Source organism: Arvicanthis niloticus, chromosome 1, assembly GCF_011762505.2.
Source record: "Arvicanthis niloticus isolate mArvNil1 chromosome 1, mArvNil1.pat.X, whole genome shotgun sequence".
NCBI lineage: Eukaryota > Metazoa > Chordata > Mammalia > Rodentia > Muridae > Arvicanthis > Arvicanthis niloticus.
In genome coordinates, this window is record NC_047658.1 from 93,459,905 (window position 1) to 93,473,715 (window position 13,811).

Consider the following 13,811-nt stretch of genomic DNA (forward strand, 5'->3'; position numbering starts at 1 on the left):
AAGACTCTGTTCAAGTTTTTGGGGTTTTGTTGTTGTTTGGTTTTTGAGACAGGGTTTCTCAGTGTAGGCTATCCTGGAACTCACTCTGTAGACCAGGCTGGCCTTGAACTCAGAAATCTGCCTGCCTCTGCCTCCCAAGTGCTGGGATTAAAGGCGTGCACCACCACTGCCTGGCAGACCCTGTTCCAGTTTAAAAAAAAAAACAAAAAACAAAAAACAAAAGGAAGACTTTGAGCCACATGGCCTTTATTCTGTGACACAGTCTGGCTGGAACTAGATTCATTCTCAGGCTTCATCAGAAGGTGCAGAATACTCCGGACACAGACTGGACCCCAAAGTGACAATAAGTTAGGGGAGATTCTCAGGCTGTAGGCAAGGCAGAGGTCAAATGGAACCCCCTTAGCGACACCCCCAGCAAGTTCAGTTCCAGGACAGACAGCTGCAGCTGAAACATAGCTGGGCAGGGGAGACAGGGAGGACAGTCATGGACTCATGAAACCGCTCGGGTATCCAGAGCCACAAAGTATGTCCCTAACCATTGGGGATGGTCAGGAGGGGAGTCCTGGAGAGAAGGCCCAAGACAAGGGCAGGGACAGAGGCCACTCACCAGGCTTTCAGTTAACTTCCTATAGGTTCTCATAGTCAGGAGTCTCCTCTCCATCCACCCCGTCCTCTTCTCCTTCATCTTCTGCTTCCTGGGAGTTCACAGAGGCTGAGAGGGAAAGGCAGGGGCAGACTGGTGTTCAGCCTGCAGGCGCTCTGCTCAAGGCTGCTCGACAGCTTCGGCCCCCTTACACCTTGATACTCACCCAGCTCAGCCCTGGTCACTGGCTGCAGCTCCTGGGACACATTCACATACTCCCGGCTCCCATCTGTGGGGACAGATCAGCAGGGACAGTCATGTGCAGGGCAGGCCATGCAGAGGGTAGGGAGAGGCTATGGGCCATGTATGCAGTGCAGAGTCACCTACCCAGAGATGCCTCTGCGCTCTCCTCACTCTCAGGGACATTCACGTAATCTTCACACGACTCCACTGTAGGACAGACATTGCAGTACAGTTACTCAGCCAGGAACTGTTCACCAGGGACTCCCCCAACTCTGGTATCTAGGTCCCCAAACACAACCTTCCCCCCAGGTAGTGTCACAATAGAGAGAGCATATTCAGGAAAAGGAAGGGGAGAAGTTTGGGCAAGGACAAGGGCAAGGGCCATGGAGGTGGTACATCTGGGGAAATGGAACAGAGACAGTACAGGACTCAGGCAGTGAGGGGGGAGCAGGGCTCAAAGGAGCTCAGAGTATAGAGTGCAGAGAGCTTGGTGTGAAAAGGTGGCACGCTTGGTTCCGTTGCCATGCCCTCTTCTCACACTTGTCTGGCTTTTCAATATTACTAGTCACTGCCCTCACAGCACCTTCTCAGGTCCACGAAGGTCACTCACAATGTTGCACGGCTTTTTGCTTTTTGGTTTCATGGTTGTCTGGTTTCTAGACGAGCATATGGACAAGCTGAGCTCTGGAGTCAAATAAACTGGCTCAGATCTCAGCCCCAGCACTAAGCAACTATCTGACCTCAGATAAGTTACCTAAATACTCTCTGCTTCAGTTTCCTCGTCTGCAGAATGAAGTTCATAACAGGACCTGCCTGCAAGGACCACAGCGAGGAGTAAACAGCAAATTGTAAAACAGATCCTTCAGTTCACTATGTGCCACCACGTGCCTATTAATAAACCCTGAGCCAGGTTGCGGTCTTAAAGGACAGACTGGGCATCCCAACAACAAGACTATATCAATGTAAATGAATAAACTCTAGCATAGTACAGAGAAGAGATGTGAGGGGCAGGAGGAAGAGGGGGTACAGTCAGCAGAGCAACCAGGAACTGTAAGGTCGAATGAGTTGTACACACTACGAGGGCATAAAGTAGGTCCTCAGTTAACAGTAGTTCTCTTAGTATCTGTGTGTGTTATGCAGATGCGCACACTCAGGGACACATGGAGGCTGGATCCACTACACCATAGTTCTTTGAGACAGAGTCTCTCACTGAACTTAAAAGGAGTCGTTTTGCCCCTAGCAATGATCCTTTTACCATTATGAGTTTGCTGAGCTGGTTCACTGAATCCCTAGCGTCAACCAGCAGATGTAACCAGGAAATGAGGAGTGAGAGAGCACATGGAAGGATGGATCAGATCACTCAAATAGTCTGGGGTTCAGGAGGGAAATTGCAAATTAGAAATCTGGATTACAAATGGAGCACGGTGGCACACGCCTTTAATCCCAGCACTCAGAGGAGGAGGCAGAGACAGGTGGATCTGAGTTCAAGGACAGCCTGGTCTCCAGAGTGAGATCCAGGACAGCCAAGGATACACAGAGGAACCCTATATGGGGGGTGGGGGAAGGACAAAAAAAAAAAAAAAACCTAAACTAAATAAACAAACCACCACCACCCAAACCCAAATGGAACAAGACGGAACGGAATACGCCTATAATTCCAGAACTCAGAAGCCAGAGGCAATTGAAATGTATGAGTTAAAGACCAGACTAGTCTACAAACTAGGGCGGCCAGGGCTACACAGTGAGATTCTGTCTCAAACAAAACAAACAGAGCCAGGGTACAGATGTAATAGTTTACAGTAAGGTAGGGTAATGTTGGGTGTTCCTGAATTAAAACTCCAAAATATTCAGCATATTACAAAAATGTCAGCATATTACAAAATCCAAAACCGTTAAGTACTGGTGCAATACCACAAATAGAAAATTCCATGAAACTCGATTTCATGCAAAAGACTAATTAAAATTTATATAAAACTACCTTCAAGACTGAGCATGGTAGCTCATACCTTTGAGTTTGAGTCTACCTGGCCTGGATATCAAGTTCCAGGACAGCCAGGGCTATACAACGAGGCCCTATGTCAATAAAACCTAGACAAAACAAAAACCTACCTTCAGACTGTGTATGTTATATATATGGTGTATATAAAACATACATGAACTAATTCCATGATTAATCTTGAGCTTCATCCCCAAGAGAATTTACTATATGTTTATAAATATTCCCAAATCTGTATCGAAGTCTTTCAGGTAAGGAATACTCACGTTATACAGAGATAAGAGGGCAGAAAACTGAAGATCACCAGACCCTGAGGAAAGTTTGAGGAAGAGAAAGACCAAAGCAGAGAAAAGCAGCCCGAAAGAAACAAAGACCATGTGGTAAACAGAAGAAATCTTCAGTGAGAGAGCGTGTATAAGAGAGAGGCAGAGATGCAGAGAGACAGACAGAGATAGAGAAACAGACAGAAGGAGACAGAGACCCAGAGAGATAGAGCCAGAGAGAGAGACACACAGAGAGAGAAACAATCTGTAATCGAAGTTCTTACTGATACATACATTAGACAATATTGCTTTTTTTGTTTGTTTGTTTGTTTTTGTTTTGTTTTGTTTTTCGAGACAGGGTTTCTCTGTGTAGCCCTGGCTGTCCTGGAACTCACTCTGTAGACCAGGCTGGCCTCGAACTCAGAAATCCACCTGCCTCTGCCTCCCAAGTGCTGGGATTGACAATATTGCTTCTAAGAAACAAGAACAGGGTACTATACAAAAAGAACTGAGAAGCCAAAATAGGGGAGAGGGGACTTTCCGATAAAAGAAATAAATTCTTTTGTTTTCTTTTGTTGATCCTAGTACTGGTTTGGTTTTTGAAGAGAGGGTATCACTATGTAGCCCAGGCTAGCCTCCAACTCAACCCTCCTGCCACAGCCTCCTGATGCTGGGATTATAGGCATCCAACTAAGAAACGAAATTTCAATGGAAGGGTTCAAGAAGAGTCAGGAAATTTCTTAGACAACAGAGAAGGAGCAAAGGTGAAGGGAAAACTAAGACAGTAGGAAGTGAAGAGCAGGAAGCCCAACATCTGAAGGAGGAAATGGAAGGGCGGCAATCATCTCAGAGGTGAGAGGGAAGAGAGGAGTAGCTGGCAGCACATGGCGGAAGGAGGTAGACAGAAAGCCTGACTCACTAGAGAAGGCGCTGTCTCCAAGGTCAGGGTTGCTGGGCACAGGAGCAGAGGAGACAGCAGGGACGGTGGCAGGACCACTGTCAGGCAGCACTTCTCTGGAAGGAAGAAATGAGTTGATAAAGGGAACCCAACTTCCACAGCCACCCCCACCCCACCTCCCACTCACAGGTAGCCCTCGTTGGGATAGTCGTCCTCATCCTCATCTTCGTCCACATTCTTACAGGCTGGCTCTATGAGAAAGGGGAGTCAACATGACCCAGACAGGTCCAGCCTCCCCACCCCACCCAGGACCCCAGACCCAGACCCACCCTGGTTCTCGTAGCTTGCCACACTGTTGGCTTCAAAGAAAGAGGGAGAGGAAGAGCGAATCAGCTCAGGTTGCACGTCCTCCCCAAAGCCCTCCTGTGCTCTACAACCTTACCATCGTCTGAATTCTGCCGGGAAGATGGCATCCGATGGGAGCCCCCAAGGGGCTGTGGAGATCTCCTGGAAGCCAAAGGTCAGGGGTTATGTCTGGGTAAGACTCTGGGAGCAAGAGGGGTTACAACAAGGAAAACGTGTCTCCCCGTCCTAGAAGGTGGGGAGGTACAGTAGATCCGAGGGAGGGAGTTAGGGGATACTCACGGAATGGGGAGCAGGTCAGGCTGCCTCAGGGGTGGGAAGGAAGTAACAAGAGGGTAGGAAGTAGCAGGTGTTCGGGGGACGGTTATTTCTGAGGACACAGAACGAAGCTTGAGGGGAGGCCTCCAGACATCCATCCCCCCATCTTTATCGAGGCCTCTAAAGACAAATGTACCCCTAAAAGCCATGCCCTAGACAGGCATGGGGGTTCCTACTTCCCCCTATCCCATAGCCCTTCAAACAGCTAAAGGTGAACAGGACAAAGGCACATTCTCAAGAACCCTCGAGGAAGGCCAGGGACACTGAACTCACGGGGTGGTTTGATGAGGATGCTCCTTGGGTACAAACTGGCAAGAAAGAGACAGCTTGGGTACAGGGCCAAGAGAGCCCCAGCCCCAAGCCCTTGATTGGAACAAAGGGAAGACACACGGGGAAATGGGCCACTCACCTCTCTGTGGAAGCACTGTCATAGGAGACTGGAGGAAAAAGAGTCAATGAGGCAGGATCGGGGTGCACTGGGGACTAAGACACTCAGGCCCCGACCCCCAAGCAGGACTGAGATAGGAACAGTTAGAGTGTGCAGGGCCTGGGGATGGTCTGAGGATCCAGCGGAGCGCCCAGCATGCAGTTCCCAAACCTCCCCACTTACCTGGCAACTCACGGCAGCGCACGCACAGGGCAGCCAGGAGCGTGACCAAGAAGGGCAGCAGCAGGAGGCCCAGCCCCATCGGGCTCAGGGCGTCTGCTTCCATCTGCAGAGCACCTGCCCCAGGCCCTGCTGCACTGCAGCCCCTCTAGACAGAGTGGCAGCAGGGGTGTGGGACCAAGTGGGCCCCAGCCTGGGATCCGCAGCAAGGCAGCAGGCAGCAGGCAGCTGCGTCCTTTTGGGCTTGACGGCTCCACTCTCTTGATGGACTGAGTTGAGATCAGTGTTGGCTCTGGAAAGGTGCTAGTTCCAGAGCCAGAGCTGGGGCCTGTGCCCCAGCTACCAGCTGCACGATCCCTGTGCCCAGCTGTACCTGCCCCTTTCTTGCTCCCCGCCTGCCTCTCCTTCTCACCACCCCGCGTGCGACAGGAAGCTGTGGTGAGGGCAGGAAATCATCCGGCTCCTCAACCGGCTGAGCCTGCCCCCTGCCCACTCACCCCCACCCAGTTGTGGGAAGGGGGAGGAGGCAAAGGGACTGTGTGAAGGAAGGGTCTGAGGCTGCAGGATGAGGCAACCCCTCCACTAGGAAAGGAGACACGTGCCAACCAAGCCAGCTGTAGCCTCCCCATCCCCGGGAGAACTGCAAGAAGGCTCTGCCAGGACCTGTGTGGATCGAGGGCACCACTGCCTCCAGGTCCCAGGCTTATTTACTGGGAGAGCGACTTCCAGGGGACCATGGTGAGTCACGGTCACACCGAGCCAGCTCACTCAGAAAAGGGCAGCCCTTCTTCCAGATTACCAAGCCCAGAAGATAGGGACTTACCCATAGGGTGACCTGACAGCCCCTGGTAGTCCTGAGGCTACAGGTATTCCCTGAGTCCAATGGCACCCACAGAGAGACAAGCAGTCAGTCAGGAGTCTGATTACAAATTTTATTCCATTACAAATAGCACCAAACCCCTTGGGCTGCCCTAGTAGAGAGGACACCCCCCATTTCTGGACCCCCATCTCTTCCTTGGGCTGCCCACGTAGTGTCTGGGAGCTGGGATATATCCCAGGGCTTCCTTCTTGGACCTGGGCCTGGTGAGGGCTTCTGCCTGGGAACCGTCTAGAGTGGGCCCAGGACCAGCTGTGATGCATCTGTGGCTGGGGAAGCAACAGCTCCTCAGATGAGTACACTGGACACAGGGACTCGGGTAGAGCGGCCTCGCTGAGGTACCACAATCTGGTCATCTGAGGGCCCGGTCTCATGCAACAGACCTGCGAGAAAGGGGTCAGGGCTAGGCCAGTAAGATAAGAGCCAGCAAGGGGACAGAGGACAAACAGGCAGAGGGGCACAGGCAAAGCAGCAGCAGTGAGAGCCCTCAGATAGGCTCAAAGCTGAGCTGATGAGCCTGGGAAGCTGGGACTCTTGCCCCTGGCAGGTGGCTGGTGGCATGAATGGATGGGATAGTCTGAGTGGAGGAAGAACTGTGGAATGCATACATGTAGGCCGACAGACAGACAGACAGACAGACAGGCAGGCAGGCAGACAGGCAGGCAGTACTGTGATAGTCTGAGTGGAGGAAGAACTGTGGAATGCATACATGTAGGCCAACAGACAGACAGACAGACAGGCAGGCAGTACTGTGAAGGTGGACCAACAGTGGACCTCACTGACCCTGCACATGGAGTTGAGCCCGCCGGCGGTCATTTTCAATGAACATGGCGGTTCCCAGGAAGGCTGCGCCACCCAGTGCCCCAACGAAAGCACAGAGCATGAGTGAGAACTGCAGAGCCCGGAACTCGGACAGGAAGGAAGGGGGCCAGCTCCGTCGGAGGCGGTCAGAGATCTGCAGGGAGAGGAGAGTCAGAGACCCAGGGGTGCGGAGCACTGACCAAGAGAATGAACAGAGGCTGGGAAGAGGGATGTTTGGGCCGTAGGGTAAGACCCAGAGCCTAACGGGCAAACCTTCCTACAGCTTCCTTCCCATCTACCAGAGGACTTAAGGGGATGTGCCATAGGCATCTATTGCCAAAACTGGGTCAAACTATCCCATCCACCCAGCCATAAACTAGGTCCCCAAAAGCATCCTATCCCAGCCAAGGATAGCACTTACTAGACCAATGAGGTAGGGACTCCCTGCATCACCCAGCAAGTGGGACAGTACTATCTGGAAGGCCTCAGCCGTGGACCGTCGAGTTGGGATCACCACATACTGGGGGATGGGGATGGGGAAGAACTCAGTAAGTTCCCAGAGAAACCAAGGCCAAAGCCCACTGTAGATTCATGGCAAATATTCACTCAGGTTAAGGGCAGGCAACATGAGGTGGGCCAAGCCCAGAGGTCCCTCTGTGGCTGGACTCAAGTACACACGTCAGGCTGATGTTTGAAGGGGAAAGGCCAGACTCCAGATTAAACGCTACCTCCTAACCCCCTCCCTGCTCCCATCAGCCTCTGGACTAACCTGTATCTGCCCAAGTACTCACCAACAGGATGTCAGCCACAATGGCCCAGTTCATGGACAACAGGGTCTCCCCAATAAAGATAAAAATCTACATGGCAGAAGTGGAAGAGAATCACATGACCAGGCTTACCCATTAACTCAGTCCCCATTGCACCCCATAAGGCAGGTGCTAGCCTCAGTATCACTTCCGACCCAAGGAAACAGCAAGGTCATGTTTGTTGGCCAGTGTCACCCAGCTGGGAAGGCCCAGAGGTGAGATTTGAAAGGAGGGGATTCCACCTCCGGTCTGGCTGACCTGCCCGTGGAGTTGGCTGATGGTGGTCATCCCCAATGAACATGGTGGTTCCCAGAAAGGCTGAGCCACCCTTTTGCCCCCATGCAAAGATACCCACCAGACCCCAGTATCCCACTCACATAGGTGGCCACGATGCTGCCTCGGGCACAGGCCAGGGCCAAGAAGAGGAAAGGCGCAGAACCCAGAAGGCCGGCTGCACAGACCAGTGGGTCAGCACGAGGGTTGAAGCGGCGAAGGCGACGGCTGATCTCCACGCCCAGGCCCACACCCAGGACTCCAGTCAAGCAAGTGATGAGTCCAAAGATGAGACTAGGGGTGGAGTAGGGGCATGAGAGCTATTCCTTCTGCAAGGCCCTCTGACCCACCCAGAAAGGACAGTCCATCCCAACTGCCCTCATACCCAAATCCACGCAGCACAGAACCCCAGGGCTCATGTCTTTGTTACCTCATCACATGGTTCTTAGACCAGAAACTGAGACTCCAGGAGTGGAGGTAGCTGGTAGAGCCAGAATTTACACTCTCCTGGCCTGAGTGTGAATTCCCTCCACTGCCCCCTACATGCAGTCACCCACCCAGCCCTTCACAAGTACCTGTCAGAGGAAGAGCATGAGTCTCCAGGGAGACAGGGCGGAGTCTCTCCCAGAACAACACGGGAGCGCAGCAGGAACGCTGGGGCCCAGAGAGCCAGGGAGCCCGTGACAAAGGCCACAGCAGTGAAGCCAAGGGAAGACAGGACGAAACTAGGACTGCAGACATTGGGAGGAAGTCAGACCCCACAGCCGTGTCCTCCTTTCCCTGGCTTAGCCTACTGTCAGACATCTGATGTGATCTGTGTTCAGGCAAATGCCACAAACAGGCAACAGTCCCTGTATCTCTGGCCCTAAATACATGGCCTCCCGGCAGGAGAGAACACTTGGCCTGATTTAAGGCTCTGGCCCTTCTGAGGCCTCGGACATGGAAGAAAGGTGTAAACTTACTTTCGTGCCAGTGCCTTCAGATCTGCCCACCAAGAAGTGGGGCTCAGGGGTGGTGAACCTGAGTGTCGCTCCACAGCTCCTCTTGGGGGCTCTTGTACCACCAGGAACAGCAGCAGGACAGCCAGCACCCCTAGACCTGGTGTCACCTGGGGAAAGTACAAGCTTTGGGAGATGGGCAGGGGTATACTGAACCTGTGGTGCTTTGGGGATCAAGGGGTATGGACAACTTAGCCCCCAAGGGCTTAAGTATCCATTAAGGTCAGAGACACTAGCACTGAGGGCTTCAGAAGGTTTGCTACTGGGGACATCCTAATTTATAAGCCTAACACTGCTTCTTCTTTGGTGACAGCACCCTGATTGTTTCAGGGACCCCCACCCAAGTCCTCTTACTTCACATGGTTCAAACTGGATTTGAGACCTAGCCAAAAGGAAATTAATCTCTAGCCCTCAGTAACTGATTATGTAATAGAGGCATATGACCCACGATCATCCAATCAGATATCATCTCATGACTAGAGTTCAGGCATCTGAGTGGCCCAAGCTGCTCAGTTGAAAGGTGATCTCTTGGGACTCCTAGATGCATGAGGATAAAGTCAACACGGGGGAAGGGAAAGCTGGGATAAAAATGAGTGAGTCCAGGAACAGCATGGGAGTCCCGGGTCAGCTTCAGTCAGAGCTTTACAGTGGCTGCTGTCACCTGTAAGCAAAACTGGCTTCCTGTTGAGAACCAGGCTTGCTACAGGCTCAGCAGAGAGAGCACTGCCACAAAAATAAATTAATTAAATAAATAAATAAATAAATAAATAAATAAATCAGGCGTATACAAGACCAGCAAGCTGGCTTAGTGAGTAAAGGGCCAAGCCAGATGATCCAAGTTCAATCTCCAAGACCCTTGAGTCAAGAAGAAAATCAACTTCCCAAAGTTGACCACACACATAATTTTTTTTTTTTTTTTTTTTTTTTTTTTTTTTTAGGAGAGTTAAAAAAGGGAGTATCTGAAGGTCAGAGGGAGATCCTTAAGAATGCTCCCCACACTATAACCAGACTCACCCGTAGAGCCCAGTGCCAGTCTCCAGCCACATCCTTCACTTTGGAGCCGGCAATGTAACCGAGACCGCTGTGGGAAGGGAGGCAAGGGGGTCATGAGGTCAGTCAAATGCCCCACCAAGCCCTTGCCCCGCATCAGGCTCACGGCTACTCACCTGCCCACAGGAATGGCAAAGTAGAAGATACTGAGCATCCGACTCCGCTGGTCTGCCACGAAGAGGTCGGCGATCAGGGTGGGCGCAATGGTGGAGTAACTGGCCTCCCCGACCCCCACCAGGCCCCGGGTCAGGAGGAGCAGCCAGAAATGCTGGGAAAGGAGACACGGGGGAGGTGGCACCCCACCCTGGAGCCAGCCTCCCAGGAGACCTCTCCAGCTAGTGCTGGAGAGACAGCAGAGGCAGTGAGGGAGGCCTGGGTTTGAAGTCACACAGACCTGGCTGGAATCCTGGCTCCATTTACTAGCTGTGACTTTGAGAAAATAGCTTAACCTCTCTGAGCCTCACTTTCCTCATCTGTAAAAGGGGAATAACAACCGTTTGTTCACAACACTGTGAGGACTTTGCACTCAATTAGGTGCAGAATAAACCTACTTTCCCTCCCACCTAAGACACCCCAATGATGATACTGAACTTAGCTGGGGATCATCTGCTTACCAAAGATACCTGGAGCTAAGGCCAGGCTACATGATCACCTAAGGCCACTAGGGCCTGGGGCTGAGGGCAGCAAATAGGGGAAGGTTTCAAAGTCACACACAAAAAAAACCATTAGCCAGGGAAACTGCAACATGTGGTGGCATCATGTGTTTTCAGAGTTTTTTGGAAGGGAGAAGTGGGTCATTGTGTCACAGGCTCCCCTGAGATCTAGCAAGAATGGGGCCAGAAGGAGAGCCACATGAAGCAACCAGGAGAACATTTGTCCACAGAGCCAACAGAGTGACAGGGGCAGCACTTGGGGGTGGGTGAACTGGGGAAGTGCAGGTCAAGTGACAGCTGACCCTGGCTGCTCTCTCACCCACACTAGCACCAGGCTCAGGAGGAAGCCCAGCACCAGGAAGGGAAAGGACAATGGTTGTCTACACAGAGATCAAAGGTGAAGGAAAACCAGTGTTCAGGTGTGCAGTGAAAGGGTTAGGGGATAAGCCATGTGGTGAGTGGAAGAAGATTCTCGAAGAAAAGTGAACAGGGTGGAGTGAGCAGGATAACTCAGGTAATGGAAGATGGCACAGAGCAAGTAGGTTCCCCCACTCTCAATCCAAAATGACTCCAGAGAACAACAGCAAATACAGATGGGAAGTGGGGAGGGATTTCAGGGCCTCACCTCTTTGGGGATGAAGGATGACCCCAGTGTCACCAGGGACCAGAAGGCAATGCCCCCGCACATGAGGTACTTTCGATTGTACCTGTCACCCAGGTAGCCAAACACTGGTGCCAACACCATGTAACTGGAGATGAACACTGGGGGGAAGCAGAGAGTCACAGCCCAGTCCAGGTCCCTCAGCAAACCCCAACACACACACACACACACACACACACACACACACACACACTCCTCCAGTTAGAGAGTAGGGCATAAAACCGCCTAACCAGAGATTCACCACTCTCCTGTTCACTGATGTCACATCATCCCCAGCCCAACCCTGTAACCCATCAGGGCCAGAGGGATGATCCAGGATCATGGCCACAACTTTCCATAACCTCCTATATAGAATGGACCATCCAGCGAAGGTCCGGCCCTTCTACCCAGTCTGAAACAAAATCCACCGCCCACACCCTTCCATGGTGTCCTATCTAACCCCCCCTTCACTTCCCCCTTCTCGACACCTTCAAGACAACCAACTGCCAAGACCACATTAGGGTTCAGCAACCAACGTCCTGTCTACCTGGAACATTTGCATTTCTCTCCTGAGCTTCACAAAAACTCAACTGCTTCAAAGTCCAACTCAGACAAAATCAGATTGCCATTTTCTTTTCCTTCTGGGAGTGGGGAGAAGAGATCTCACTATGTACATAAGCTACCCTAAGCTCACAGTGATCCTCCAGCCTTTGCCTCCCAAGTGCTGGGATTAAAGGAGTGTATCACCACAGCTGGCTCTACGATTCTTTGACATAAGCCTTATCCATCTGAAAATTATCCCATTTTAATTACCCCCCCCCCAGGCACAGCAGGGTGTCAGCTCCTGGGTAGGCCAGGACTGTGTCTCCTTTAATCCACAACCTAGCATAAAACACGTGCTCAATGCACATGTGTTGAATAGAAGGATAAATGAAACCTTCTAGAAAGACGTTTCCTCTCTAACTCAACACTATCTTGACCTATGACTTCGTTCTCTTTCCTCCTTAAATGCCTCCAGTTCCTCATGGGCCTGGAGTAGGGAAAACAAATACTTCAATACCTGGTTTCAAATTCTCATTCACCTATCTGCTCATGTGACCCTGGGCAAATAACTGATAAAAATACAGGTAGCTCTGTCTACTCCCCGTACAAATAGGAAAGGCAACACTACTTCTTGGCTGATGGAAGCATAGGCAAGAATGCCTCGCCAACGTCCTTGTAGGGCTCCTACCACTTCTAGGGTACACTACTAGGACCTAGCACATAATAGGCTCTCAGAAAGAAATAGAGACCCCACCACCACCACCACAGCAGCACCAAACACTCCTGCCGTTGTTTACTGGTGCCCACTATGAGCCACACAAGGCATGTCTTAGTTCTCACACCAGTCTAAAGAACTAGCCCATTTTATTACTAGCTTCATTCTACAGACCTGAAAGATGGGGCTTAGAGAGGGTGTGCATGTTGCCTGCCGACTCCTAATAATTAGCCGGCTCCCTCTGTGTGATGCTCCAGCTCAACTCCGCAACCCAAGAGCAGCCACGACCATTACCTCCAAGAGCCCTGGCCAATAAGGCCTCACTAGGCAAACCTGCATGTATGTAGGTCTAGTTGAGGCAGCAAAGGGGGATTGTGTGAGCAGGAGCCTCACTCACCAGTCTGGATGAGGCCGGTACTACCATCTCCGATATTAAAGAACTGCTCGATGTCTGTAAGAACCCCTGGAAAGAAAAACCAGAAGATGAGTGCGGAGAGGCAACCCCATTCTGGGGAACTCCTTCCTTGCCTATGTCCCTTCTTCGGAGCGTCAGTACCTACCAGCCACGGTGAAGCGGTCCATGTAGTTCAGGAGGTTGATGTAGCACAGCACCACCACTATGAGGGTCGAATGGCCCCGAGATAAACCAGTGATGCGCTGTAGCCCCTCACAGTCTGGGACCTCGAGCTCCCCGGACTTGGGATTCCCCATGGGCCCTGGCAACCCCGGATGGCCAGACGCTGGCCCGTCATCTGGGTCATCTGCTTGGCTGAGGAACGGCGCCGTGTCGGACCCGGCCATGGTCCCTGGGGAATCGCAACCGCCCACGCTTCGGTCTCACCTCCGACAGGAGGAGGCTCGAAAAAGGATTGCGAGACTCGCCCGCCGTCGCCTAGGAGCGTGCTCCGATGCACAGTGCACCACTGCGAAAAGCCCTGGGCTTCGTCATTCCCTCTGGTTCCGACAGAGGAGAGGACACATGATGCTGGGACAGAAGCAGGAAGACCAGAACCCAGTCCCTCTCGTCACGCTGACGTACTCCTCACCCCGGGAAGGAGCACGCCACACTCTCTGTTGTTTAGTCCAAGAGCAGCAACACAACTGCCGCCATGTTGCCCAAGAGCAGGTCATGTGACACTGGAGCTTTACCGGAGAAAGTCACCGGGTGCAAGCATTGAACACGT

General features: G+C 52.0%; 2 protein-coding genes across 3 annotated transcripts; both read right to left on the reverse strand.

Moving 5' to 3' along the window:
- Positions 1-226: 226 nt before the first annotated feature.
- Lat (linker for activation of T cells) lies at positions 227-5,719 on the reverse strand. Of its 2 annotated transcripts, XM_034484349.2 has the most exons (12): positions 5,275-5,719; positions 5,074-5,101; positions 4,938-4,972; positions 4,629-4,716; positions 4,426-4,490; positions 4,313-4,342; positions 4,171-4,234; positions 4,005-4,099; positions 971-1,033; positions 810-872; positions 608-712; positions 227-456 (listed from the first exon to the last, which is right to left on the reverse strand). In XM_034484349.2, the coding sequence occupies exons 1-11, from the start codon at positions 5,375-5,377 to the stop codon at positions 627-629; spliced, it is 720 nt and encodes a 239-aa protein (XP_034340240.1). In that variant the 5' UTR covers positions 5,378-5,719; the 3' UTR covers positions 227-456; positions 608-626. The 2 variants fall into 2 exon arrangements, with proteins under 2 accessions (XP_034340240.1, XP_076798534.1); XM_076942419.1 differs by lacking the exon at positions 4,313-4,342 and having other exon boundaries at positions 5,275-5,716.
- A 470-nt stretch (positions 5,720-6,189) lies between these two features.
- On the reverse strand, positions 6,190-13,782 carry Spns1 (SPNS lysolipid transporter 1, lysophospholipid). Its single transcript, XM_034507251.2, has 12 exons — positions 13,188-13,782; positions 13,025-13,090; positions 11,355-11,491; positions 10,193-10,344; positions 10,041-10,107; positions 8,991-9,136; positions 8,604-8,759; positions 8,133-8,322; positions 7,741-7,806; positions 7,371-7,469; positions 6,932-7,103; positions 6,190-6,531 (listed from the first exon to the last, which is right to left on the reverse strand). The coding sequence occupies exons 1-12, from the start codon at positions 13,426-13,428 to the stop codon at positions 6,437-6,439; spliced, it is 1,587 nt and encodes a 528-aa protein (XP_034363142.1). The 5' UTR covers positions 13,429-13,782; the 3' UTR covers positions 6,190-6,436.
- Positions 13,783-13,811: the final 29 nt, after the last annotated feature.

Coding starts and splice junctions, on each gene's coding strand:
- Lat (XM_034484349.2), bottom strand. CDS start 5,377: ATGGAAGCAGACGCCCTGAGCCCGATGGGGCTGGGCCTCCTGCTGCTG. Junction 5,102..5,274: donor GCGCTGCCGTGAGTTGCCAG/GTAAGTGGGGAG, acceptor TTTTTCCTCCAG/TCTCCTATGACAGTGCTTCC. Junction 4,973..5,073: donor GACAGTGCTTCCACAGAGAG/GTGAGTGGCCCA, acceptor CTTTCTTGCCAG/TTTGTACCCAAGGAGCATCC.
- Spns1 (XM_034507251.2), bottom strand. CDS start 13,428: ATGGCCGGGTCCGACACGGCGCCGTTCCTCAGCCAAGCAGATGACCCA. Junction 10,108..10,192: donor TTTGCCATTCCTGTGGGCAG/GTGAGTAGCCGT, acceptor CCCTTCCCACAG/CGGTCTCGGTTACATTGCCG. Junction 7,470..7,740: donor TTGTGGCTGACATCCTGTTG/GTGAGTACTTGG, acceptor CCCATCCCCCAG/TATGTGGTGATCCCAACTCG.